The sequence below is a fragment of the Sebastes fasciatus genome, chromosome 7, assembly GCF_043250625.1.
Source record: "Sebastes fasciatus isolate fSebFas1 chromosome 7, fSebFas1.pri, whole genome shotgun sequence".
Taxonomy (NCBI): domain Eukaryota; kingdom Metazoa; phylum Chordata; class Actinopteri; order Perciformes; family Sebastidae; genus Sebastes; species Sebastes fasciatus.
The window spans coordinates 9802245-9827648 of record NC_133801.1 but is presented as its reverse complement, the minus strand read 5'-3'; the positions used below and the strand labels follow the sequence as shown (position 1 = coordinate 9827648).

The 25404-nt window shown below is 42.6% G+C and overlaps 2 protein-coding genes and 1 long non-coding RNA gene across 4 annotated transcripts; all 3 read right to left on the bottom strand.

Moving 5' to 3' along the window:
• Positions 1–86: 86 nt before the first annotated feature.
• On the bottom strand, positions 87–8822 carry LOC141771324 (sodium- and chloride-dependent GABA transporter 2-like). The gene is made up of 15 exons (XM_074641453.1): positions 8693–8822; positions 7991–8138; positions 7776–7910; positions 7043–7183; positions 6227–6314; positions 6013–6145; positions 5800–5934; positions 5621–5724; positions 4021–4145; positions 2660–2772; positions 2439–2576; positions 2059–2161; positions 1400–1500; positions 1068–1238; positions 87–581 (listed from the first exon to the last, which is right to left on the bottom strand). The coding sequence occupies exons 1-15, from the start codon at positions 8720–8722 to the stop codon at positions 471–473; spliced, it is 1776 nt and encodes a 591-aa protein (XP_074497554.1). The 5' UTR covers positions 8723–8822; the 3' UTR covers positions 87–470.
• Positions 8823–15598: 6776 nt separating this feature from the next.
• Positions 15599–16517, bottom strand: LOC141771326 (uncharacterized). The gene is made up of 2 exons (XR_012594712.1): positions 16426–16517; positions 15599–16325 (listed from the first exon to the last, which is right to left on the bottom strand). It is a non-coding gene; the product is annotated as an uncharacterized LOC141771326 (long non-coding RNA).
• Positions 16518–17497: 980 nt separating this feature from the next.
• On the bottom strand, positions 17498–25176 carry LOC141771321 (sodium- and chloride-dependent GABA transporter 2-like). Of its 2 annotated transcripts, none has more exons than XM_074641450.1 (15): positions 24959–25176; positions 24265–24412; positions 24050–24184; positions 23550–23690; positions 22734–22821; positions 22520–22652; positions 22307–22441; positions 22128–22231; positions 21420–21544; positions 20064–20176; positions 19843–19980; positions 19468–19570; positions 18809–18909; positions 18477–18647; positions 17498–17990 (listed from the first exon to the last, which is right to left on the bottom strand). In XM_074641450.1, the coding sequence occupies exons 1-15, from the start codon at positions 24986–24988 to the stop codon at positions 17880–17882; spliced, it is 1776 nt and encodes a 591-aa protein (XP_074497551.1). In that variant the 5' UTR covers positions 24989–25176; the 3' UTR covers positions 17498–17879. The 2 variants fall into 2 exon arrangements, with proteins under 2 accessions (XP_074497551.1, XP_074497550.1); XM_074641449.1 differs by having other exon boundaries at positions 23550–23714; positions 24959–25124.
• Positions 25177–25404: the final 228 nt, after the last annotated feature.

Genomic DNA, 25404 nt, shown 5'->3' with positions numbered 1-25404 from the left:
CTGAATGTTGTGGCTGTAAATGCACTGAATCCAGGTGAAGAGCCTTTTTTTAAGTCTTATTTTGATGCAAAGATTACATTAGCAGGAATGTGGCACGACATCTTTATTAAAATGGGAAAGTGCAATAAACATATTTTGTCCCTAAAATCAATGAATTATCGTGATAAATAATCGTGATCTCAATATTGATAAAAAATAATGGTGATTATCATTTTGGCCATAATCGTGCAGCCCTAAATTATACATGTTTTTAGTGTACATTTGGATTCAAATAGGAATCTGATAAACCAGCATGATAAAGCTAAAACAAATAAGACATGTCTTGCTTGTCTTTGACCTTTGGATGGTAGACTTAAGAGAAGCAGAGAAAGTAATATCACAATCAGTAACCCGCCCGCTTAGTACCCAGTCTTAGTTGTTGTACACATATTGCAGTTGACAAAGAGTTCAGGATCATTTGACTTTTCATATCAGCTGGTGGTGAGCTGTTGCAGATCTTCCCCTCCGATGTGCTGCAGCTCAGTTTCTCTCTTTTGAGTCAGTGAGCAGTCAGGGTCGGGTCGGCACAGATGATGAACACGCTAAGAAATTGAGAGAAATAATCACCAATAACTTGAAGCAAATATGTAAAACAATAACTCTATCACGTTGTTTTGAGGTGGTTGCATAGTATGTGTTGGCTGTTGGCAGTTAGATCCTTCAGAATATAGTTTGTACTCCCGAAATCAATGTTATTTACTCTATATTTGGATTAATAAACCTAAACATTTCACACTTTTAAAGACCCTCACTACAACATCCTCATAATAATAATAATAATAATCCTAAAAACTACAACTCGTAGATGTCAAATGTAATTTATCTGTAGAATCTTTTCGGACATTTTATAGGAAGCTTGATCCGGGGTTCTTGAAGCGTTTTAGAGTGGGTATGGTGATAAAATCTGTTTAACTACAGACATACATTGCTCTTTTGCTTGTTATTGGCACATACTCAATGTATTCATTATACAACACCATGTCATTTCTTGGAATTAATTATCACAATTAATTTCACAGTTGTCCCACCTGACTGAGGTTCCCAGTCCCAGTTCCCAGTTTATACAGCGCCCATCCCGGTACAAGCAGGATGGAGGAAAGGGCCAGTACCCAGCCCAACACGTACGCCCAGGCTGGGTATACATACCAGCGATTAAAGGTCAGAGGTTGGTACTTAACTAAAGAACATATAAAAGTGCCCTGAGAAAACAATAGAGAGAGAGATTCAGTAGTTGTCTGGACATTTCAGTATTAGAATTTAATCTAGCATAAAAACCCAAAGGACATAAAACATATTCAGGTGTACATGAGGACCAAAGCTGTGTTCATTTTGCTTATATGCAACATTGAAAGTGACTCACCAGTGAGATCGCCGGTGTGAGGTAAAGCCAGCAGATTTTAAAGAACGGGTTGGCGTGCACACCTGTCATGTCCTTAATGATGCCATACAACCGATCTGCCCCTTTTCATAGGAGATGAGGTTGGATGATCAGTATAAAACGAACAGGTCAAACAACACATTCTCATCCCAGCTCATCACATACCGACGCTTGTACAGACCCCTTGGCATCGTAGTTTTAAGAGCAAAAAGACACCCACAGGGTGGTGGATGGGTCCAACAAACACATGGCTTTCAAGAGGCCGCTGTTCGTGTCCCGAGTTCACAACATTCAGTTTCATTTTCACTGCACAAACTTAGTAGTTTTAAGCCCAACCACGTAGTTCTCTCCTAAACCTAACTACGGGACGTGACAAAGCGGCCGTATGTGACGAGTTGGGATATTACTCAGCCCCGAGGAGCTTTGTCAAGTCTGAGAATATAACCCTAATGATGTCATCAGGGTTTTGATGCATTATGGGAAATGTACCATCCAGCCTTTGTAGAACTCGAGGGACTAAAAGTCAAGATATCTCAGCCTCTGCTGCTTTGATTTTGATCTTTCTTTTTAAATCGGTCCTTTATTTAGGTCCAATATGAAATTGCTGAAGACAGTGCCCCTTTTAAAAACAGCATACCTACCAAATATCCATCCCAGTGCCAGAGTTTCAAACACACAGAGGAAGAGGATGCAGCCTCCGTTACAAGCGTAGTAGTCAAACATCTGGAACACATACATTCCTCCCTGGAGGCAACAGCAAAGACATTTATTTGATTCATTTTACTTTATACATCAACCTCAGATGCATGGAAGCCTATTCCTGCTGCTTTTGTCACATAATACTGTATATAAACTTACTATATGTTGTAATAATTAAAATGGCTTAAGCTGAAAGCATCTTGTTATAGCGTAAGGATAAAACAAATTCATGTTATAAAAATGTCATATTTTGGCAGCGAGACATTGCCATAATGGATTAATAACTAATAAATGTACATACAGTATAAGACTAAATACTGACCTCAGTGATCATGACGAGCTGAGCGAAGAAGCATGTGAGGCAGAAGAGGAGGAGGAAACATTCCCGCCGGCCTGCCCTGCGCATTACTTTGGGAAACATATCTGTGATGGATGTCATCATAACCTCCATGGAAACAAACTGTACAGAGAAAAGACAGAATAAGCACATTTCCAAATGTGAATATGTTCTTCCGCAAAGAGTTCATCAAGAGTTCGTCTTACTTGTGTGTCCAGACCCAAGAGAATGAGCATGACAAAGAAACAGATGGACCACAGTTGGGGAAGAGGCATCATGGCTACAGCCTGAGGGTAAGCGATGAACGCCAAACCTGGACCTGGAACACAACAATGACTCGTCACCGTCTACTATCTGCCTTTGTTGTTTAACCAAGGAGGAAGAGGAGAAACACCGAAGCACAACACCGTACTGAAGATCTCTCAACGTGTGTCTCAAGAAAATTACATTTGCAGAGAACTGGATGCAGATTGTAATGGCAAGAATCTTTGTCCCTGAAAACAAAAAGGCCAGATTGGCAGCTATATTCTCGTGATCATGTACAGTTTCTCTTATTTCTTTAATAATATTACCCGATGTGGAACAAAAAAGGGTGAATATGTGAAAAAACACTGAGTGAACATGATTGTAATATTTTATATCTAGAAGTGCTTGCTTATAATAATGTGTATTATATTGTTATAGCATAGATGTCTGTTGATAGATATGTACACATGTACCCTTATATGAGATTTATCAGTTTGAATCTGAGTGTCTGCTGATGATTGAAGGAATGTAGTTTGTACTGATATGAAACCAGTCTGATTGTGTTTGTACTGTAAACATTTGGGTAGGGAAGAGAAGAGATGTGAGCACAGTTAGGGCTTACCATAACTACATGAGTGACAATGAATGTGTTTACCAAATGTTACTGTATGAGCCCATGCACACACTGGCTGAGTAACTGTCAGTGAGCTTGTCATGTCTATGCTTGTCCTAAAGATGGCAGCAAATATTTACCCATTGTGGACTAGTGCTGGAAGAAGTAGTCAGGAGCTTTACTTTAAGTAAAAGTGCCAACACAATAATGTAAAAATACTCAATTACAAGTAAAAGTCCTGCTGTAAAATGTCCCCTGTGACTGATTATATTTGATATTATTAGATTACTTTAAATATTGTGTTTACCAGAGATGTGCTCATAAGTTTCTTGGAAATGAGTCATTCAGCATGGAAAAATCATAAAAAATGACTAATCAACTAAAGAAATCTTAGTCGACTAAGACCAAATCAATTAGTTGATTAATCGACTAAGAGGGGGCAGCCCTACTAGTTTTAACTAATTTATATACAGTTAGATAGTTTAGTCCTGCGGTTTCTGATCTAGAATGCTGTATAATGACGGTCATGTGGTTACAAAATGTCAAATATCATCATTTTAAGCTTAAGGGTTTATTATTGAAATTGTAGTTTAACAAAAAAAAATTGTAGGCTGTAGCACGGTGCCAGAATGATGTGATGCTCTGTAACATATGGGTACAGGAAGATGAGGTTGCATCTTTCTGAATACCTCCACTGGCTTGCTTTACCTGACTCGGCCACTTCTGCAATAGGAACGCCCTGCTCATGAGCCATGAATCCCAGCACAGAGAAGACTGCAAAGCCAGCTACCACACTGGTACCACTGTTTAGCAAACACAGCCACAGACAATCCCTGCAAAACACAAAAAACATGCGCGTACTCTATGAATTCATAGCATGTAGTTGTTAAAGAGGAACTATTGTGCTATTGTGTTTTTTTCAAAGCCCACGCGAAAGGGAGTTACTCTCTCTCACAGAAACACTGCTCCTAAACTAACTGAAACGCCTTGATTGAAGTCCTGCCTTTTCTTCTGTAACGTGGTGATGTCACCAAGTAAGACATTTGCATAATACCTGCCTAGCAGCTAGTTTGGCACGACCTCAACTCAAACAAAGCTAGTTAGAGCGGAGCCCGAGCGGAGTTCGACGAGTTTGGTTCCAATCACAACAAAGTGGGCCAGATGACCAATCAGAGCAGACTGGGCTTTCCGGGAGGGAGGGCAGGAGGTGAAAAGAGGCCAGTATGAGAAAAATAATTTGTTTTTTGAACATTAAAGCATGTAAACATGTTCTAGCAGAAAACCAAAATACAAGTATGCACCTGAATATGAGCATAATGGGACTTCTTTAACATGTTGTCCTTGTCCTCTGGTGCATCTGTCAGAAAAGTTGATGTCAGAGTGTAGCGGAGTTAATGATTACACTTGCCATTACTAACTCTGTCTTAATATGTTTATATGTATGTACACTGAATGAATGTATTATATGTCATCTGTTTCAATATTGTGTTATTTACTTTATTATTTAATTATTATTCATTTTATATATTATTTACTTTAATATTTAATTATTATTATTCATTTTATATATTATTTACTCTGATATCTGATTATAATGGAGGTTGCCATGGAGACCGTTGTGTGTACGTAGCATTAGCGCCCTCTACTGCGCCCCTGCAGACTTGACAGGTGCACCCCGCATCTCGTCAACAGTCTGCATGTGCCGTCTCCGTGGTAGGTTGACTTTGAATTAGCTCCGTAAATATAAAGAGCATAAGCCTTGTTTTTATGGGTAAAATTGTGTTTCTGTAAATTGTATGTCGAGCTAAGCTTACAAAGTACTAGAGAAAATGCTGAATGTTGATATTAGTTGCCTCTTTGATTGTACTTTGTTGAACACGCCACGTTGTCGGTGACTTTGCTAGCTTAGTTAAAGCTAGCTGGCTAATCAACAGCAACTTCAACTGATATCATTTTGTTTTAGCATCTTTGAGAAGCTTTGCCGCTGTGAGACTGACTGTGGGAGATCTAACATCATCTCTGTATTATCAGGTACATGTTGTATATTTTTATATTTGTATTAATGTTAGCTTGTATGTAAATAACTTGTAAACGGTCTGCATGTGCCGTCTCCGTGCATCTTTGAGAAGCTTTGCCGCTGTGAGACTGACTGTGGGAGATCTAACATCATCTCTGTATTATCAGAATAAATGGCGAGTTGGAGCCAAAAGTGACGGTGTGTGGACATCATTAATAACACAACGCAAAGAGAGAGTACACAACTGCTACAAGAGCATCAATCTCAGTCACACATTGATTTAATACTTACTTATAGCAGTTGTTGTTGTAGGTGTTGTAGCTGCCGAGCACAGTTAAGGTGCCCGCACCCAAACTGTATGAGAAGAAGATCTGAGTCCCAGCCTCCAACCAAACCTGCTCCAACAAAGCAACAGTGAGTAAATTTGTCCATGAACTCAACACTGTTACAGTATATCATCAAGCTCCTACCTGGGGGTCTTTGAGTCGTGAGGGTTCAGGCAGAAGATAAAACTGTACTCCTTGTAGAGCACCAGGAAGAGAGAGTCCACGGATCAAAAGAATTACCAACATTGCATAGGGAAAGGTAGCAGTGAAATACACCACCTGGAAAAAAAGACATCAATTTAAGGCATTTAGAAATACACTGTATACACTTTTTAACACCGTTTTAGGGCTTAATACCTTTCCTGTAGACCTGACCCCTTTCCAGATGCAAAAGTAGCAGATGATCCACACTGTAATTAGGCACAACAGCAACTCCCACCTGATGCTGCCTATCTCCTCAATCCCCCCTGAGATAGCCAGCACTCGTCGTCTAGAAGGAATAATAGGACTCATTTTGGCACATTTAAAAGACCCATAGAGGCTTAGTTTGTTCATCTATATGCAGACTTACTCCCAGAACTCTGTGGCAGCAGAGGTTGTGTTCGTCTGGTTGGTCCATTCAGAGGTTTTATTTTGCGTTGAAAAGTCCACGCAGTCATCTGAAACGATAGTGAGAAAGTAAATGATACTAACAATCACAAAGCAGATGTATAATGTCTTCTGTGGTTATCTTCAGGGTTATCTCGCTTTGAGACTTAACATTTTTAACAAACAGCCTGCATTACAAGCTATTGGTGTGGAGTTGAAAAGATTTTTTTCCTTAATTCGGACCGCATGAAATGAGCATCATTGCGCGTCCCCAGAATGTTCCACAAGCTTGACAGCTGTGAGTACTAACAATGCCCATGTTCTTTGTTTACGTTCATGATGATATGTTTACGTTCATAATGATAATTTTGGGGGAGTGACTTTGGAGGGAGACCTGCCTGAAGGGATGGACTGTCAGTGACTTTCTCTCTAGATTTAGGGACTTTGAAGCTAGTTAGCAGTTTATGCTGCCAGCTACTTTCATTGGAAAAGAGTCGGAAACGCTGGGCTCGGTTTTTTGGTTGGATAATTTTTTAAATCTAGCGTACTCTTGCTAGTTTCTCAACATAACCAACTCTACCTTTAAGGGGTAAAAGTCAGGATATCTCATCTTTAAATCTGTCTCTCACAAGTCCCCCAACGTTATGGAAGAGCAAAACTAAATCACTGGAAGGGTCTTTTAATTGATGTAAAAGTCACTGACGTGTTGATATCTACTATCATATCATCAGGCTTACATCATAAATGTTAGTAGTCTGTTACAAGTCAACCTTAATGCATGTGAGAGTATCAGTATTACCTGTGTTCCAGTAGTTGTTGCAGCTGGCCCAGGGGAGCTGTGAGCTGAAGGAGAACACCAGGTAGAACAGAGCCCAGGACAGAATAATGATGTAGGTCATACAGGTGTAGAAGACGATCAGCTGCCCACCATAGCCAATACCTGCAGGGCCACATTTGGTACTCTCTGTTATAGACAAACATTATGAAAACTTGACCTCTGTTCTCGGAGGCCTACTCCGAGAACAGAGCCTACTGCCCTTGTTTAAATATTAAAAAAATTCATTGGAATCAGGGTCACTGAGGCAATGCAGTTTGTCAATGTTTACCCTGTGGTGAGAATGTGTCTTTTTTTTTTTAAAAGTTATTTTTTTGGGGGCATTTTCCATTTTTATGACAGGACAGTGGATAGAGTCTTGAAAGGGGGGAGAGAGAGAGTGGATGCGGAAAGGGCCACAGGCCGGATTCGAACCCGGGCCGCCGCGGTCAGGACCAAGCCTTAATACATGGACGCCCGCTCTACCAACTGAGATAACCCAGGCGCCAGAATGTGTCTTTAATATGGCGTTTGCTCCATTCAGTTTCTGAGTGGGTAGTGTGTTACTGCCTCACACATTCACCCTTTGTGTGACTACCACAATGAACATTGAACTACTTTAAATGGAGAAAGAAACTTTCCCACAACGGTAAAGGAGCCAATAATGAAGCTACCAGCTACTCCTGGAGTTAATCAGTCATTTAGAGATGGAGCATACCTTCGGCCAGTGGGCATAGCTTCCTCCAGCAGGTGATGCCGCCCTCCTGGGTGTACTGGCCTACAGTCGTCTCCAGCAGGAACAGGGGTACGCCACAGGTCACCACAAATACCAGATATGGCACCAGGAATGCACCTGAATTTACAAAGTATACAACAATGCACATCTGTGCTACAGATTCGGGGTAACAAGTAGTGAGCATCATATTTGCTTACCCCCTCCATTTTTGTAGCAGAGGTAAGGAAACCTCCACACGTTGCCCAGGCCCACAATATTTCCCGCCACAGCCAGGAGAAACTCCACCTTACTGCCCCAGTGTCCTCTCTCCTCCACCTCCGCTGGCTTGTGTTTTGTTGGACATGTCTGCAGCACAATATTTAATTTAAAATTAAACATTTTTTGACACACATTTTGCAGCTCCTGCGATTTGAAAATTGCAGTAGGCCATGTTCAGCCCGTTCTCGTTCCCAGTGCGTCAAATACCGAGGCTTTGTCACGGCTGAACTACGGTGGCCTTCAGGTAACGTAAAAATGCGAAAGTGTTTGGTTTGTCTGTTCTGGGCTACTGTAGAAACATGGCAGACTCCCTGAAGAGGACCCACTCCCTATGTAGATATGAAGGGCTCATTCTAAGCTAACGAAAACACAACAATTGTTAGTTTCAGGTGATTATAAACTCATGAAAACATAGTTATAAATTTTATATTACATTTCTGCTAAAAGATCCTCTGAAATTCTACACACTGTTCCTTTAAATATCCTGAGGGACCCAAAAACTGCTGTTATAGTTGTTAATTGCACTACTTTACATTTATTTACACTACTTGTATTTATATGTTTTCATGTTTTATATAGGGAAACACTGCATTACATATAGATGGTTGACAATAAAGTCTCTCATCTCTCTCTAGCGTTACCTGTATCTGAACGTGAGCTGGCTGAACCATCTCTGCGGAAACCCTCTCCAGCTTGTTTCCTCTGCTGTCTCGGCCTGTTAGTCGAACACAGAAGGGGACTCTGGGAACAGAGTCCAACCGCCCCACCAGCTCCTCCACAGAGTAGGATGATGATGATGAAGAGGAGGAGGAGTTCAGCTTCACCTGCTGGAGGCTCTCCTAGTTGGCTCCGAGCAGCGTTATATGACTGAAAGACGCCTCCTCATTTGGAGCCAGGCCCGTCACAGCCAGCACCAGATAGGCAGGAACACCTGGGAAACCGAATAAGGAACAAGGCAGCTAAATGGTAGGCACACTCCTGTCTGTGAGACTTACTGTCACTAACACATCACTAATTATACTAGAGAAAAATCACAATCTCTAAACTGCTACTGGACTACCCTCCACTCTGGCTAGACCTGTGAAGGAACTGGCCTTCTACCTCCGAGAGGTCAAGGCCCAGTTACGTGCTGGTTAATCTTGTGTGACAAAGAGATTTTCCAAACAGACGGGTTAAAGCATAATAATACAATTTATTCCGAACAATCAATGTTGCATAAGTAAAATAAAAGAGTTCACAGATATCTGGATCCAATCAACGTGTCCCTGACAACATACAGTGCATGGGTCAGTTCGCGAAGTCTGAACCCCGAGCTATCCCTGATCCAGCCTATTCATAGTTTACACAATATTAATATTCATGAACTTATGGTGCGTGATGTTTCTGCTGCATGTCTTCTTCGTTATCTCCTTCTGACTCCTTCCTCTTCTTGACCTTGCAAAGGAAAAACAGCACCTGCTACCTCCCTTTCCTCGCAATCACTCCATTCACAACAAATCCAACAGTCAGGTTATTGCAGGTCATTGTAAGCACTTTTGTACATAATAAATCCAACAGACCCTCTTTTGAACTTAACTAAGTTCACCTACAGATAATGTTACATACAGATATATTTATTATAAGCATATATAATATTACGTACAGATGTATTAATTATAAGCATCATCACACAACCTCTTCAGGATCAACATCTTCACTATCCCCCACCATTTCCAGGAGACCCTGTCTCTCCGCTTGGAACATGGCCATCTGATAAGAAGGAGGTGCATCCGGATGCTTTCGTTGCACAGCAGAAATAATCACACGCTCAGTGAGGTGGCGAATACATGGAATACAGCAACAACCGCATAATACTAAGCATGCACACACAGCAAGGATTGAGGAGAATAGAGATACCACCATGGACTTCCATTTCCCAAAGGTACGGTCTAACCAGTCGTTAATGGGGCTGTTGATACCTGAGTCATCGTGCATGGATTCAGACAGCGTCCGGAGCCCCTCTAGCGCCTTAGTTACAGTCCCGTCCGGCGCTGTATTGTTAGGGATGAAAATACAACATGAGTCTTGGAACATTGAGCATACACCGCCTTTCTCTGCCAGCAGCATATCTAATGCCATTCTATTTTGGATCACCATCAGTGACGTAGGAGCCATTTGTTCAGCTAGTCCGGCAATTGCATCACGGGTTAGATTAGTCAAACGGAGAACATTATAGTGGATGTAGTTAATGCGGTCAACATTTTTGTTAGGAGTGATAGGGATCAGAGCACTTATTACAGGTATGTTTTCAAAACCTGCAGCTATTTGGTCAGCTAGTTTATATTCATTAGGGAAGCTACCTCACTACATCATTCTTTATAATCTTGGTTTAGCCTTCCCCCCCTTGTAGCCCACACCTTCCACCCTGCTTCTGAGTGAAAGCATTGTCTATTGTTAAAAAGAGTTACTTGTGATTAGCTAGTTTTAGCAGAGTGCAGAGGCGAGGGTGATAAGTAATGTATCTAAACTAGTACAGTCTGTGCTGTCCCAGGTTATTCAGATTTATCTGAGTACACAAATTCTACACAAGGGTCATGGTATTTTCTCTCACATTCCCTCCTTTTATCATGAATAACTAAAATGGTAACTGAAAACACGAAAATACATGATGAATTGCATTAAGATAGTAATATGAAATGAAAACATTCAACATATATGATATATATAATATTAAAACATTATAGCTGAAAACATTTAAAATACATGACAAATCACATTAAGAAAGTTTGTACAGAAGAACGAGGACAAGAGAGGTAAACACAAATGCTACAGCAAACGCTACTAGCAGTTTGCCGTACTGCATGATGCTTCTAGTTTGTTTTCCTGCGCGCAACTGAAAAACTTTTATCTGGGTGGTCCTATTTTATACTGGTTTGGGAAAGGAAGTGAAACTTCTCTCTGGTGGATTCTCCCCACCCCTGGTTCCTCTTTTTATCTATTTTAGCATTTATTCTAAGCAACAAGTTTTAATACAATGTGATATATAATGTTTTTCAAAAACCACCTAGATGAGTCCACCTAAACAACCATGTTAGCCTGATTTAACTGTAAATACAGGCAAGACCTTGTAACCTTCTTTCCCTTATGTGTATCTCATCACAGTCACAGTTTATACAGTATATGAAAAATAAAAAATTATATGTGACCCTCTTTTCACGTAGCCTGGGCTCCTTGTGGGGCTGCCTCCTCTGCTTCAGGTCCTGTCCTGCTGCTGGAGCACTGTGTTAGGTGCCACCAGTTGAGTCCTTTTCCTTCAAGCTGCACAGCTGTTGCAGTTCTGGCCAGAACCTTGTGTGGGCCTGTCCAACGTGGCTCCGACCACTTCCTCTTTAACACCTTCAACCAAAGGTGTTCCGGGGGTCCGGGGTCAGGTCCTGGAACGTCCTCTGTGACAGGGGTGACAGGTTTGTCACCTGTATAGGAGAGAGCTGACACAAGAGCATTAACCTTCAAATAGTATGGTCTGTAACCGAGGTCAGGAAGGGGAGAGGGGTTTTGGGACGGCCCTGGGAAAGGTCGGCCACACGTAAGCTCAAATGGTGTGAGTCCTGTTGACCGATTGACCGAGGCTCTGATGCCTATCAGTGCAATGGGCAGGGCTTCAGTCCAAGGGAGCCCAGTCGTGCGAACGATTTTTAGCAGTTTTAACTTAATGGTCTGATTAGCACGTTCAACTTTTCCCTGCGATTGTGGGCGGTACACAGTGCCAAATTTGTGTTGTAGTCCCAGAGCCTTTTCAACAGATTGCAGGTCTTTATTTTTGAAATGTGAACCATTATCTGACCTGATCAATTTAGGAAACCCATGTTTCGGAATGTACTCATTCACCAGACATTTAATGACTGATTTTGCGTCCTCTTTTCCCGTAGGGTAGGCCTCCACCCAACGTGAAAATGCGTCCACAATTACTAGGAGGAATCTTTTCCCCCCAGCCCTTACTCCCATATCTGTGAAATCCATAAAGATTTCCTGTCCCGGGGCAGTGGGAGAAGGATGTTTTCATGCCCTAGGAGTGATGGTAGGTCTGATGTTACATGTACTACATACGTCACACTTAGTCAAGAAGTCAGTTATAGTAGCATGTTTCCGGGGAATCCACCAGTGGCGGAGATCTCGTAACATCTGTTTGTGGCTTTTATGGTCAAGTCCATGAGTCTGAGTCAATATTGAGGACATCCAACAGGGGGGCATAACTATTTGATCTCCGTTATACCATATACCATCAAACTGTTCTATAGCTCCCTTATCTTCCCAGATGGTTCGTTCTGCTGCTGTGGCAGATTCCTGAGCATGTATGATGGAGAAATCAGTTATCTCAGAACCGAGATCTGCTGTGGTCATGACCATCATAGTAGGTAAATACCCTGCCGCCCTTTTAGCAGCTGCATCCGCTGCTTCGTTTCCTATACTTTCTAAGTCAGTGCCCTGACTGTGTCCTTTCACTTTGATCACAGCTACCCTCTGTGGTAACTGGATTGCTTCCAACAATTCTTTCATCAACTCCTCATGAGCCATAGGTTTATTCTGACTAGTCTTAAAACCCGCTTGCACCCAGCCAGACATATCTCTGTGAATTGCATTGCACACATACGCAGAGTCTGTGAAAATATTCACTGCCTTCCCTTCCGCTAACCGCAGAGCACAAACTACAGCCGTAAGTTCTGCTGCCTGATGTTTTGGAGCTATGGCTAGGGACACATGGGGAACAGCTTCTTCTGACATGCGATACCATTGTTCTTGTGCTGGGGTTAGTTTTACTGCGGCTGCTACTCCTGCTGGTGCTATATAAACATCTCTTACCCCTATCCCCCAGGTTGTATCTAACAGGTTCTGTTGGAACTCATCTTGATACGTAAGATCATTATTTCTGTCATAATTCAGAGTGCAGTGGGGAGGATCGAGAACAGGGAGGTAAGGGTGTAGAGCCCTAATCCATGGTTGCCACATGTTGTAAAAGTCAATCAGAGGGTTTCTGTCGGCTAGCAGAGCCCAATATATGTCTGCACAGGGTGGTGGGGCATCAGGTGAGGTATCAGGACTCAACATGCACATGCGATCAGCACTGGAGGGGGAGGAACACACCATTTCTTCTCCTCCGGGGAAACTCACTATCACAGCTTCTGGTGAACAATGTACAGAAGCCCCCAGTGCTGCCAAAACATCTCTTCCCAGGAGATCACGTGGACAATCAGGTGCATACAAAAAGGGGTGCTCCATCACCTGTCTCCCAAGCCGGACAGGAAGGGGAACAGTAAAAGGCAGTCTTTGTTCAGTGCCGGAAAATCCCAAAACGGAAACATAGTGAGAGGAAAGGGAACACATAGGTTCAGCTAAGGTGGAGTAACGTGCTCCCGTATCCACCATGAACCATCTTCGTTTTCCGTTCACTGTCAACTGGAGACAGGGCTCTGCCAGCCCCTGCCCCTCCATCTCCGTCGGGCACCCCTATGGGAACATTCCTGGTGTATATGGACCCTGCGCAGAGTACCCGCTGTATGCCTGCATTGGAGCTAGCTGTTGGTTTGGTGGAGTCTGTATTGTTGGCTGATATGACTGCTGTGGAGGCCCTCTCATCTGCTGTTGTTGTTTCTGAAGACAGTCACGTGCCCAGTGATCCGGGCTTCCGCAGATGTAACAACTGCCTCCTCTTGGTTGGGCATACCCCCTCCCCCTGCCTCCTCCTCCTCTCCCTCTGCCTCTATTCCGGCCTTCATGATAAGGGGGCTGCTGATATGGGGCAGCTTGGTAAGGAACATGATACTGGGGTTGATACATAGCCTGTGGCGGGCCCTGCAGTGGATAAGGGTTCTGTGGCGGGGCTGGAGCTGGTGTTAAAATTTGAGCCATCTGGGTATCTTTCTCTTAACTCCTTCCGGAGCATGTTTTAACAGAGCTAGTCTGAACAGAGACTGCTGTGATTCTTTATCTGGGTTCACCCCCGTAGCCCCCGCCCACTCTGTCTTTGCTCTTTCTATGAACGTGCGTCCACTCTCCCCGTTCTTAATCTTAAACACCAAGCTGTGGAGCTTGCCCGCTGGTATGGGATACTTTTGTCTAATAGCATTACCGTAGGAGGTAGCGTAGGGGTTAAGGGGGCTCCTATCTAACACCTGGGCTGTTCCGGCCGCTGCTTCTAATTCTTTCAGTGCCCAGTCCGAAACCGAGAAACCCAAAATAGCCCTGAGATCGCCCATAGCTAAAGTCTTCCCTCGGGTCTTGTTATACAGGCTCGTGAGCCACACTCCGCCTCCCTCTTGAATTCCTGGGAGGAGCTCACTCAGTGCTTGAATATCACCTAAGGTGAACGGCTGATACTCGTCTCTACCGTTGCTTTTGGCCACAATGGGAAACATGCCAACACACTGACTCCTCTGTTTGTCACCTTTGTCTTCGTACTTTCCATAAACTTTATGTGACCTAGTTTTGGGGGGTGTATATGGTCTCGCCTCTTCGTCCCCACCCTCCCGTCTCCTATGTATCCCTCTTTTGGAGTGCGTTCTCATGGTTCCCTCTATAGTGATAGGAATGTTTTCGTCTTCATCATCATCACCCTCCTCTACTGCTCTACTAGCCTCGTCATCAGTGTCCTCATCTACCTCTCCACTAGTGTGAACATCCTGATACTCTGCACGGGATCTCTCTGTGTCTCTCTCAGTTCTCTGCATCCAATCACCTATGTCCGGACTCTCTGTGTGGGGTTTAGGGGTAGATTGAGCTCTCCTTCTTACGTCTCCATTACGCAAGTCTGGTGGTAACATGGCTTGTCCTAACCTGTACTGTTCAGCCTGATCTCTCAGTTCTTCCCTTAGCCTGTCTATTTCTCTGGCTACATCAGACATACTACCCGTCTCTGAGGCTGAACCTGCTCCTCGTTCTTTTTCTATTTCCTCTTCTAGTTCCAAAGTACCACCTAACACTTGAAACAATGGTGCCATAACTTCGTTTGTATAATCACTGTCCTGTGGGGTTGGTACCGGACTAGGGGTAGGAGGAGGATAAGGAGGGGGGTCGGGATGTGGGCCAGGTGGGTACTGCTGATGGAGGGACATGTAATGTGGCGGCTGGCTAGTATGTGGGTTTGGTGGTGGGGGTGCGCTAGGACTGGGTGAGGGTTTCACTAGTGGTTTTGCTTCAGCGGTTTTTGCGTGGGTGGCTTTCGTCTGGCTGCCTAAGGCTGATAGTGCAGCCATCTGTATCACATTATATTTTACCAATTTACTTGCCAACTCGTCTTCTTTCTTCCTCAATTTCCTCCTTACAAACATATGTCCCTTTTCTTTGTCTTGTCCTGCTTGCAGCAGCTTTCTATGAACCACCTGTATTAATGCTCTCATTACTGGCATGAATTTGGCTTCACTTCCTGTGGCTGGAAAATGCCCTTCCTTCACTGTCATGTTATACCACTCATCTAGGTCTTGAGTCTCTTTATTTCTAGTCTTGGGATCAAATGTACAGATTACATTGGTCCTGACTTTAGCCCATTGCTGTCCAAATGATAAACGGGGAGGCCCACAGCCACCCCGTTCCTCACAGTCTTTGTCAAATTCTCCGTCCATTCTGTCCAGTACTATTTCACACAGGTTTATTCAGTTTATGACAGTAACTAGATTCAGAGTAAATGGGTCGCTATGCCCCTCGCTGTGATCCTACCAACATAAGCTTCTACTGGACACTTTGATGTTCCAGCGATGTTGGCCCAGTATCAACAGTAAGTTTTAATTTTCCTCTGAATACTAGTTATTAATGTACACTCATACAGGCGCTCCAAGCGCTATTTTTACTAAACTCTAACGTCCCAGACGTTACTAAAAACTAGCGCTCCAAGCGCACTACTCTAGCGCTCCAAGCGCAGCATTCCAAGCGCTTTTCTAATGTTCCAAATGCTTCTCTAACGTCCCAGACGTTACTAAAAACTAGCGCTCCAAGCGCACTACTCTAGCGCTCCAAGCGCAGCGTTCCAAACGCTTTAACAGAAAGTCTTTACTTTTGCAACATTTATTACTACAAAGGAGATTCAGCACAACAAGAGAGATCATTTAGAGTAAGCCAATATGCAGAGTTCGATACAACAGGTTCTGCTTACCTTTAAGATTTCAGGGATCCCTTTCTCTCTCTCGCCGGTCTGGCCGTCCTTTGGACACGCTTCTCAATGCCGAAGATCACGTCGGGGTCACCAATTGAAGGAACTGGCCTTCTACCTCCGAGAGGTCAAGGCCCAGTTACGTGCTGGTTAATCTTGTGTGACAAAGAGATTTTCCAAACAGACGGGTTAAAGCATAATAATACAATTTATTCCGAACAATCAATGTTGCATAAGTAAAATAAAAGAGTTTACAGATATCTGGATCCAATCAACGTGTCCCTGACAACATACAGTGCATGGGTCAGTTCGCGAAGTCTGAACCCCGAGCTATCCCTGATCCAGCCTATTCATAGTTTACACAATATTAATATTCATGAACTTATGGTGCGTGATGTTTCTGCTGCATGTCTTCTTCGTTATCTCCTTCTGACTCCTTCCTCTTCTTGACCTTGCAAAGGAAAAACAGGACCTGCTACCTCCCTTTCCTCGCAATCACTCCATTCACAACAAATCCAACAGTCAGGTTATTGCAGGTCATTGTAAGCACTTTTGTACATAATAAATCCAACACCTGGGTGTGTCTCGTTGGTTACCGTGGCAAAATAATACAGGAAATCTACACTGCTGTCACCTGGGGGTGCAGATCAAAGACAAATATTTGTTTCTTTTCTCAGTTTAAGTGCAGTTAAATAATAACAAATGTGTCTAACATGTTTTTAAGCGTCCGCGTCTGCGACAGCCGTGGCCAGAGGCATTACGTTTTCAGGTTGTCCATCCGTACGGCCGTCTGGCCCATTCTTGTGAACGCGATATCCTCTTGGACTCAAGGATGAACTGATTAGATTTTGGTGGTCGAAGGTCAAGGTCACTCTGACCTCAAATCATCCAATTCTTGGGAACGTGATATCTCAAGAACACCTTGGTGAATATATTCCAATTTCAGCACAAACGTCCACTTTTATGAGGGGTGGAGGAAACAAAAATTGTGTGCTGTAAACGAAACCCCTCGATTTTTATCAATTCATTTTTGTTACCTCCACCTCTCATACACTTGGAATCAAGGATGAAGTGATTAGATTTTGGTGGTCAAAGGTCACCGTGATGTCCGTCCCATTCTCGTGAACACAATACCGTATCTCAGGAACACCTTGCGATAGAGATGTTTTGGCTTCACTTTTGATGGGCTGTCATGTCGCTACATGCGCACCCTACAGTGGCAGCCTGTGAAAAACGTTCCTGAATGTTGTGGCTGTAAATGCACTGAATCCAGGTGAAGAGCCTTTTTTTAAGTCTTATTTTGATGCAAAGATTACATTAGCAGGAATGTGGCACGACATCTTTATTAAAATGGGAAAGTGCAATAAACATATTTTGTCCCTAAAATCAATGAATTATCGTGATAAATAATCGTGATCTCAATATTGATAAAAAATAATGGTGATTATCATTTTGGCCATAATCGTGCAGCCCTAAATTATACATGTTTTTAGTGTACATTTGGATTCAAATAGGAATCTGATAAACCAGCATGATAAAGCTAAAACAAATAAGACATGTCTTGCTTGTCTTTGACCTTTGGATGGTAGACTTAAGAGAAGCAGAGAAAGTAATATCACAATCAGTAACCCGCCCGCTTAGTACCCAATCTTAGTTGTTGTACACATATTGCAGTTGACAAAGAGTTCAGGATCATTTGACTTTTCATATCAGCTGGTGGTGAGCTGTTGCAGATCTTCCCCTCCGATGTGCTGCAGCTCAGTTTCTCTCTTTTGAGTCAGTGAGCAGTCAGGGTCGGGTCGGCACAGATGATGAACACGCTAAGAAATTGAGAGAAATAATCACCAATAACTTGAAGCAAATATGTAAAACAATAACTCTATCACGTTGTTTTGAGGTGGTTGCATAGTATGTGTTGGCTGTTGGCAGTTAGATCCTTCAGAATATAGTTTGTACTCCCGAAATCAATGTTATTTACTCTATATTTGGATTAATAAACCTAAACATTTCACACTTTTAAAGACCCTCACTACAACATCCTCATAATAATAATAATAATAATCCTAAAAACTACAACTCGTAGATGTCAAATGTAATTTATCTGTAGAATCTTTTCGGACATTTTATAGGAAGCTTGATCCGGGGTTCTTGAAGCGTTTTAGAGTGGGTATGGTGATAAAATCTGTTTAACTACAGACATACATTGCTCTTTTGCTTGTTATTGGCACATACTCAATGTATTCATTATACAACACCATGTCATTTCTTGGAATTAATTATCACAATTAATTTCACAGTTGTCCCACCTGACTGAGGTTCCCAGTCCCAGTTCCCAGTTTATACAGCGCCCATCCCGGTACAAGCAGGATGGAGGAAAGGGCCAGTACCCAGCCCAACACGTACGCCCAGGCTGGGTATACATACCAGCGATTAAAGGTCAGAGGTTGGTACTTAACTAAAGAACATATAAAAGTGCCCTGAGAAAACAATAGAGAGAGAGATTCAGTAGTTGTCTGGACATTTCAGTATTAGAATTTAATCTAGCATAAAAACCCAAAGGACATAAAACATATTCAGGTGTACATGAGGACCAAAGCTGTGTTCATTTTGCTTATATGCAACATTGAAAGTGACTCACCAGTGAGATCGCCGGTGTGAGGTAAAGCCAGCAGATTTTAAAGAACGGGTTGGCGTGCACACCTGTCATGTCCTTAATGATGCCATACAACCGATCTGCCCCTTTTCATAGGAGATGAGGTTGGATGATCAGTATAAAACGAACAGGTCAAACAACACATTCTCATCCCAGCTCATCACATACCGACGCTTATACAGACCCCTTGGCATCGTAGTTTTAAGAGCAAAAAGACACCCACAGGGTGGTGGATGGGTCCAACAAACACATGGCTTTCAAGAGGCCGCTGTTCGTGTCCCGAGTTCACAACATTCAGTTTCATTTTCACTGCACAAACTTAGTAGTTTTAAGCCCAACCACGTAGTTCTCTCCTAAACCTAACTACGGGACGTGACAAAGCGGCCGTATGTGACGAGTTGGGATATTACTCAGCCCCGAGGAGCTTTGTCAAGTCTGAGAATATAACCCTAATGATGTCATCAGGGTTTTGATGCATTATGGGAAATGTACCATCCAGCCTTTGTAGAACTCGAGGGACTAAAAGTCAAGATATCTCAGCCTCTGCTGCTTTGATTTTGATCTTTCTTTTTAAATCGGTCCTTTATTTAGGTCCAATATGAAATTGCTGAAGACAGTGCCCCTTTTAAAAACAGCATACCTACCAAATATCCATCCCAGTGCCAGAGTTTCAAACACACAGAGGAAGAGGATGCAGCCTCCGTTACAAGCGTAGTAGTCAAACATCTGGAACACATACATTCCTCCCTGGAGGCAACAGCAAAGACATTTATTTGATTCATTTTACTTTATACATCAACCTCAGATGCATGGAAGCCTATTCCTGCTGCTTTTTTCACATAATATATCAACTTACTATATGTTGTAATAATTAAAATGGCTTAAGCTGAAAGCATCTTGTTATAGCGTAAGGATAAAACAAATTCATGTTATAAAAATGTCATATTTTGGCAGCGAGACATTGCCATAATGGATTAATAACTAATAAATGTACATACAGTATAAGACTAAATACTGACCTCAGTGATCATGACGAGCTGAGCGAAGAAGCATGTGAGGCAGAAGAGGAGGAGGAAACGTTCCCGCCGGCCTGCCCTGCGCATTACTTTGGGAAACATATCTGTGATGGATGTCATCATAACCTCCATGGCAACAAACTGTACAGAGAAAAGACAGAATAAGCACATTTCCAAATGTGAATATGTTCTTCCGCAAAGGGTTCATCAAGTGTTCGTCTTACTTGTGTGTCCAGACCCAAGAGAATGAGCATGACAAAGAAACAGATGGACCACAGTTGGGGAAGAGGCATCATGGCTACAGCCTGAGGGTACGCAATGAACGCCAAACCTGGACCTGGAACACAACAATGACTCGTCACCGTCTACTATCTGCCTTTGTTGTTTAACCAAGGAGGAAGAGGAGAAACACCGAAGCACAACACCGTACTGAAGATCTCTCAACGTGTGTCTCAAGAAAATGACATTTGCAGAGAACTGGATGCAGATTGTAATGGCAAGAATCTTTGTCCCTGAAAACAAAAAGGCCAGATTGGCAGCTATATTCTCGTGATCATGTACAGTTTTTCTTATTTCTTTAATAATATTACCCGATGTGGAACAAAAAAGGGTGAATATGTGAAAAAACACTGAGTGAACATGATTGTAATATTTTATATCTAGAAGTGCTTGCTTATAATAATGTCTATTATATTGTTATAGCATAGATGTCTGTTGATAGATATGTACACATGTACCCTTATATGAGATTTATCAGTTTGAATCTGAGTGTCTGCTGATGATTGAAGGAATGTAGTTTGTACTGATATGAAACCAGTCTGATTGTGTTTGTACTGTAAACATTTGGGTAGGGAAGAGATGTGAGCACAGTTAGGGCTTACCATAACTACATGAGTGACAATGAATGTGTTTACCAAATGTTACTGTATGAGCCCATGCACACACTGGCTGAGTAACTGTCAGTGAGCTTGTCATGTCTATGCTTGTCCTAAAGATGGCAGCAAATATTTACCCATTGTGGACTAGTGCTGGAAGAAGTAGTCAGGAGCTTTACTTTAAGTAAAAGTGCCAACACAATAATGTAAAAATACTCAATTACAAGTAAAAGTCCTGCTGTAAAATGTCCCCTGTGACTGATTATATTTGATATTATTAGATTACTTTAAATATTGTGTTTACCAGAGATGTGCTCATAAGTTTCTTGGAAATGAGTCATTCAGCATGGAAAAATCATAAAAAATTACTAATCAACTAAAGAAATCTTAGTCGACTAAGACCAAATCAATTAGTTGATTAATCGACTAAGAGGGGGCAGCCCTACTAGTTTTAACTAATTTATATACAGTTAGATAGTTTAGTCCTGCGGTTTCTGATCTAGAATGCTGTATAATGACGGTCATGTGGTTACAAAATGTCAAATATCATCATTTTAAGCTTAAGGGTTTATTATTGAAATTGTAGTTTAACAAAAAAAAATTGTAGGCTGTAGCACGGTGCCAGAATGATGTGATGCTCTGTAACATATGGGTACAGGAAGATGAGGTTGCATCTTTCTGAATACCTCCACTGGCTTGCTTTACCTGACTCGGCCACTTCTGCAATAGGAACGCCCTGCTCATGAGCCATGAATCCCAGCACAGAGAAGACTGCAAAGCCAGCTACCACACTGGTACCACTGTTTAGCAAACACAGCCACAGACAATCCCTGCAAAACACAAAAAACATGCGCGTACTCTATGAATTCATAGCATGTAGTTGTTAAAGAGGAACTATTGTGCTATTGTGGTTTTTCCAAAGTCCACGCCAAATAGAGTTACTCTCTCTCACAGAAACACTGCTCCTAAACTAACTGAAACGCCTTGATTGAAGACCTGCCTTTTCTTCTGTAACGTGGTGATGTCACCAAGTAAGACATTTGCATAATACCTGCCTAGCAGCTAGTTTGGCACGACCTCAACTCAAACAAAGCTAGTTAGAGCGGAGCCCGAGCGGAGTTTGTCGAGTTTGGTTCCAATCACAACAGAGTGGGCCTGATGACCAATCAGAGCAGACTGGGCTTTCCGGGAGGGAGGGCAGGAGGTGAAAAGAGGCCAGTATGAGAAAAATAATGTGTTTTTTGAACATTAAAGCATGTAAACATGTTCTAGCAGAAAACCAAAATACAAGTATGCACCTGAATATGAGCATAATGGGACTTCTTTAACATGTTGTCCTTGTCCTCTGGTATATCTGTCAGAAAAGTTGATGTCAGAGCATCAAGCTCAGTCACACATTGATTTAATACTTACTTATAGCAGTTGTTGTTGTAGGTGTTGTAGCTGCCGAGCACAGTTAAGGCGCCCGCACCCAAACTGTATGAGAAGAAGATCTGAGTCCCAGCCTCCAACCAAACCTGCTCCAACAAAGCAACAGTGAGTAAATTTGTCCATGAACTCAACACTGTTACAGTATATCATCAAGCTCCTACCTGGGGGTCTTTGAGTTGTGAGGGTTCAGGCAGAAGATAAAACTGTACTCCTTGTAGAGCACCAGGAAGTGAGAGTCCACGGATCAAAAGAATTACCAACATTGCATATGGAAAGGTAGCAGTGAAATACACCACCTGGAAAAAAAGACATCAATTTAAGGCATTTAGAAATACACTGTATACACTTTTTAACACCGTTTTAGGGCTTAATACCTTTCCTGTAGACCTGACCCCTTTCCAGATGCAAAAGTAGCAGATGATCCACATTGTAATTAGGCACAACAGCAACTCCCACCTGATGCTGCCTATCTCCTCAATCCCCCCTGAGATAGCCAGCACTCGACGTCTAGAAGGAATAATAGGACTCATTTTGGCACATTTAAAAGACCCATAGAGGCTTAGTTTGTTCATCTATATGCAGACTTACTCCCAGAACTCTGTGGCAGCAGAGGTTGTGTTCGTCCGTTTGGTCCATTCAGAGGTTTTATTTCGCGTTGAAAAGTCCACGCAGTCATCTGAAACGATAGTGAGAAAGTAAATGATACTAACAATCACAAAGCAGATGTATAATGTCTTCTGTGGTTATCTTCAGGGTTATCTCGCTTTGAGACTTAACATATTTAACAAACAGCCTGCATTACAAGCTATTGGTGTGGAGTTGAAAAGATTTTTTTCCTTAATTCGGACCGCATGAAATGAGCATCATTGCGCGTCCCCAGAATGTTCCACAAGCTTGACAGCTGTGAGTACTAACAATGCCCATGTTCTTTGTTTACGTTCATGATGATATGTTTACGTTCATAATGATCATTTTGGGGGAGTGACTTTGGAGGGAGACCTGCCTGAAGGGATGGACTGTCAGTGACTTTCTCTCTAGATTTAGGGACTTTGAAGCTAGTTAGCAGTTTATGCTGCCAGCTACTTTCATTGGAAAAGAGTCGGAAACGCTGGACTCGGTTTTTTGGTTGGATAATTTTTTAAATCTAGCGTACTCTTGCTAGTTTCTCAACATAACCAACTCTACCTTTAAGGGGTAAAAGTCAGGATATCTCATCTTTAAATCTGTCTCTCACAAGTCCCCCAACGTTATGGAAGAGCAAAACTAAATCACTGGAAGGGTCTTTTAATTGATGTAAAAGTCACTGACGTGTTGATATCTACTATCATATCATCAGGCTTACATCATAAATGTTAGTAGTCTGTTACAAGTCAACCTTAATGCATGTGAGAGTATCAGTATTACCTGTGTTCCAGTAGTTGTTGCAGCTGGCCCAGGGGAGCTGTGAGCTGAAGGAGAACACCAGGTAGAACAGAGCCCAGGACAGAATAATGATGTAGGTCATACAGGAGTAGAAGACGATCAGCTGCCCACCATAGCCAATACCTGCAGGGCCACATTTGGTACTTTCTGTTATAGACAAACATTATGAAAACTTGACCTCTGAGCCTACTGCCCTTGTTTAAATATTAAAAAAATTCATTGGAATCAGGGTCACTGAGGCAATGCAGTTTGTCAATGTTTACCCTGTGGTGAGAATGTGTCTTTAATATGGCGTTTGCTCCATTCAGTTTCTGAGTGGGTAGTGTGTTACTGCCTCACACATTCACCCTTTGTGTGACTACCACAATGAACATTGAACTACTTTAAATGGAGAAAGAAACTTTCCCACAACGGTAAAGGAGCCAATAATGAAGCTACCAGCTACTCCTGGAGTTAATCAGTCATTTAGAGATGGAGCATACCTTCGGCCAGTGGGCATAGCTTCCTCCAGCAGGTGATGCCGCCCTCCTGGGTGTACTGGCCTACAGTCGTCTCCAGCAGGAACAGGGGTACGCCACAGGTCACCACAAATACCAGATATGGCACCAGGAATGCACCTGAATTTACAAAGTATACAACAATGCACATCTGTGCTACAGATTTGGGGTAACAAGTAGTGAGCATCATATTTGCTTACCCCCTCCATTTTTGTAGCAGAGGTAAGGAAACCTCCACACGTTGCCCAGGCCCACAATATTTCCCGCCACAGCCAGGAGAAACTCCACCTTACTGCCCCAGTGTCCTCTCTCCTCCACCTCCGCTGGCTTCTGTTTTGTTGGACATGTCTGCAGCACAATATTTAATTTAAAATTAAACATTTTTTGACACACATTTTGCAGCTCCTGCGGTTTGAAAATTGCAGTAGGCCATGTTCAGCCCGTTCTCGTTCCCAGTGCGTCAAATACCGAGGCTTTGTCACGGCTGAACTACGGTGGCCTTCAGGTAACGTAAAAATGCGAAAGTGTTTGGTTTGTCTGTTCTGGGCTACTGTAGAAACATGGCAGACTCCCTGAAGAGGACCCACTCCCTATGTAGATATGAAGGGCTCATTCTAAGCTAACGAAAACACAACAATTGTTAATTTCAGGTGATTATAAACTCATGAAAACATAGTTATAAATTTTATATTACATTTCTGCTAAAAGATCCTCTGAAATTCTGCACACTGTTCCTTTAAATATCCTCAGGGACCCCAAAACTGCTGTTATAGTTGTTAATTGCACTACTTTACATTTATTTACACTACTTGTATTTATATGTTTTATATAGGGAAACACTGCATTACATATAGATGGTTGACAATAAAGTCTCTCATCTCTCTCTAGCGTTACCTGTATCTGAACGTGAGCTGGCTGAACCATCTCTGCGGAAACCCTCTCCAGCTTGTTTCCTCTGCTGTCTCGGCCTGTTAGTCGAACACAGAAGGGGACTCTGGGAACAGAGTCCAACCGCCCCACCAGCTCCTCCACAGAGTAGGATGATGATGATGAAGAGGAGGAGGAGTTCAGCTTCACCTGCTGGAGGCTCTCCCCGTCGGCTCCCAGCAGCGTTACATGACTGAAAGATGCCTCCTCATCTGGAGCCAGGCCCGTCACATCCAGCACCAGATAGGCAGGAACACCTGGGAAACCGAATAAGGAACAAGGCAGCTAAATGGTAGGTACACTCCTGTCTGTGAGACTTACTGTCACTAATACATCACTAATTATACTAGAGAAAAATCACAATCTCTTACCTGCTACTGGACTACCCTCCACTCTGGCTAGACCTAGGTGTG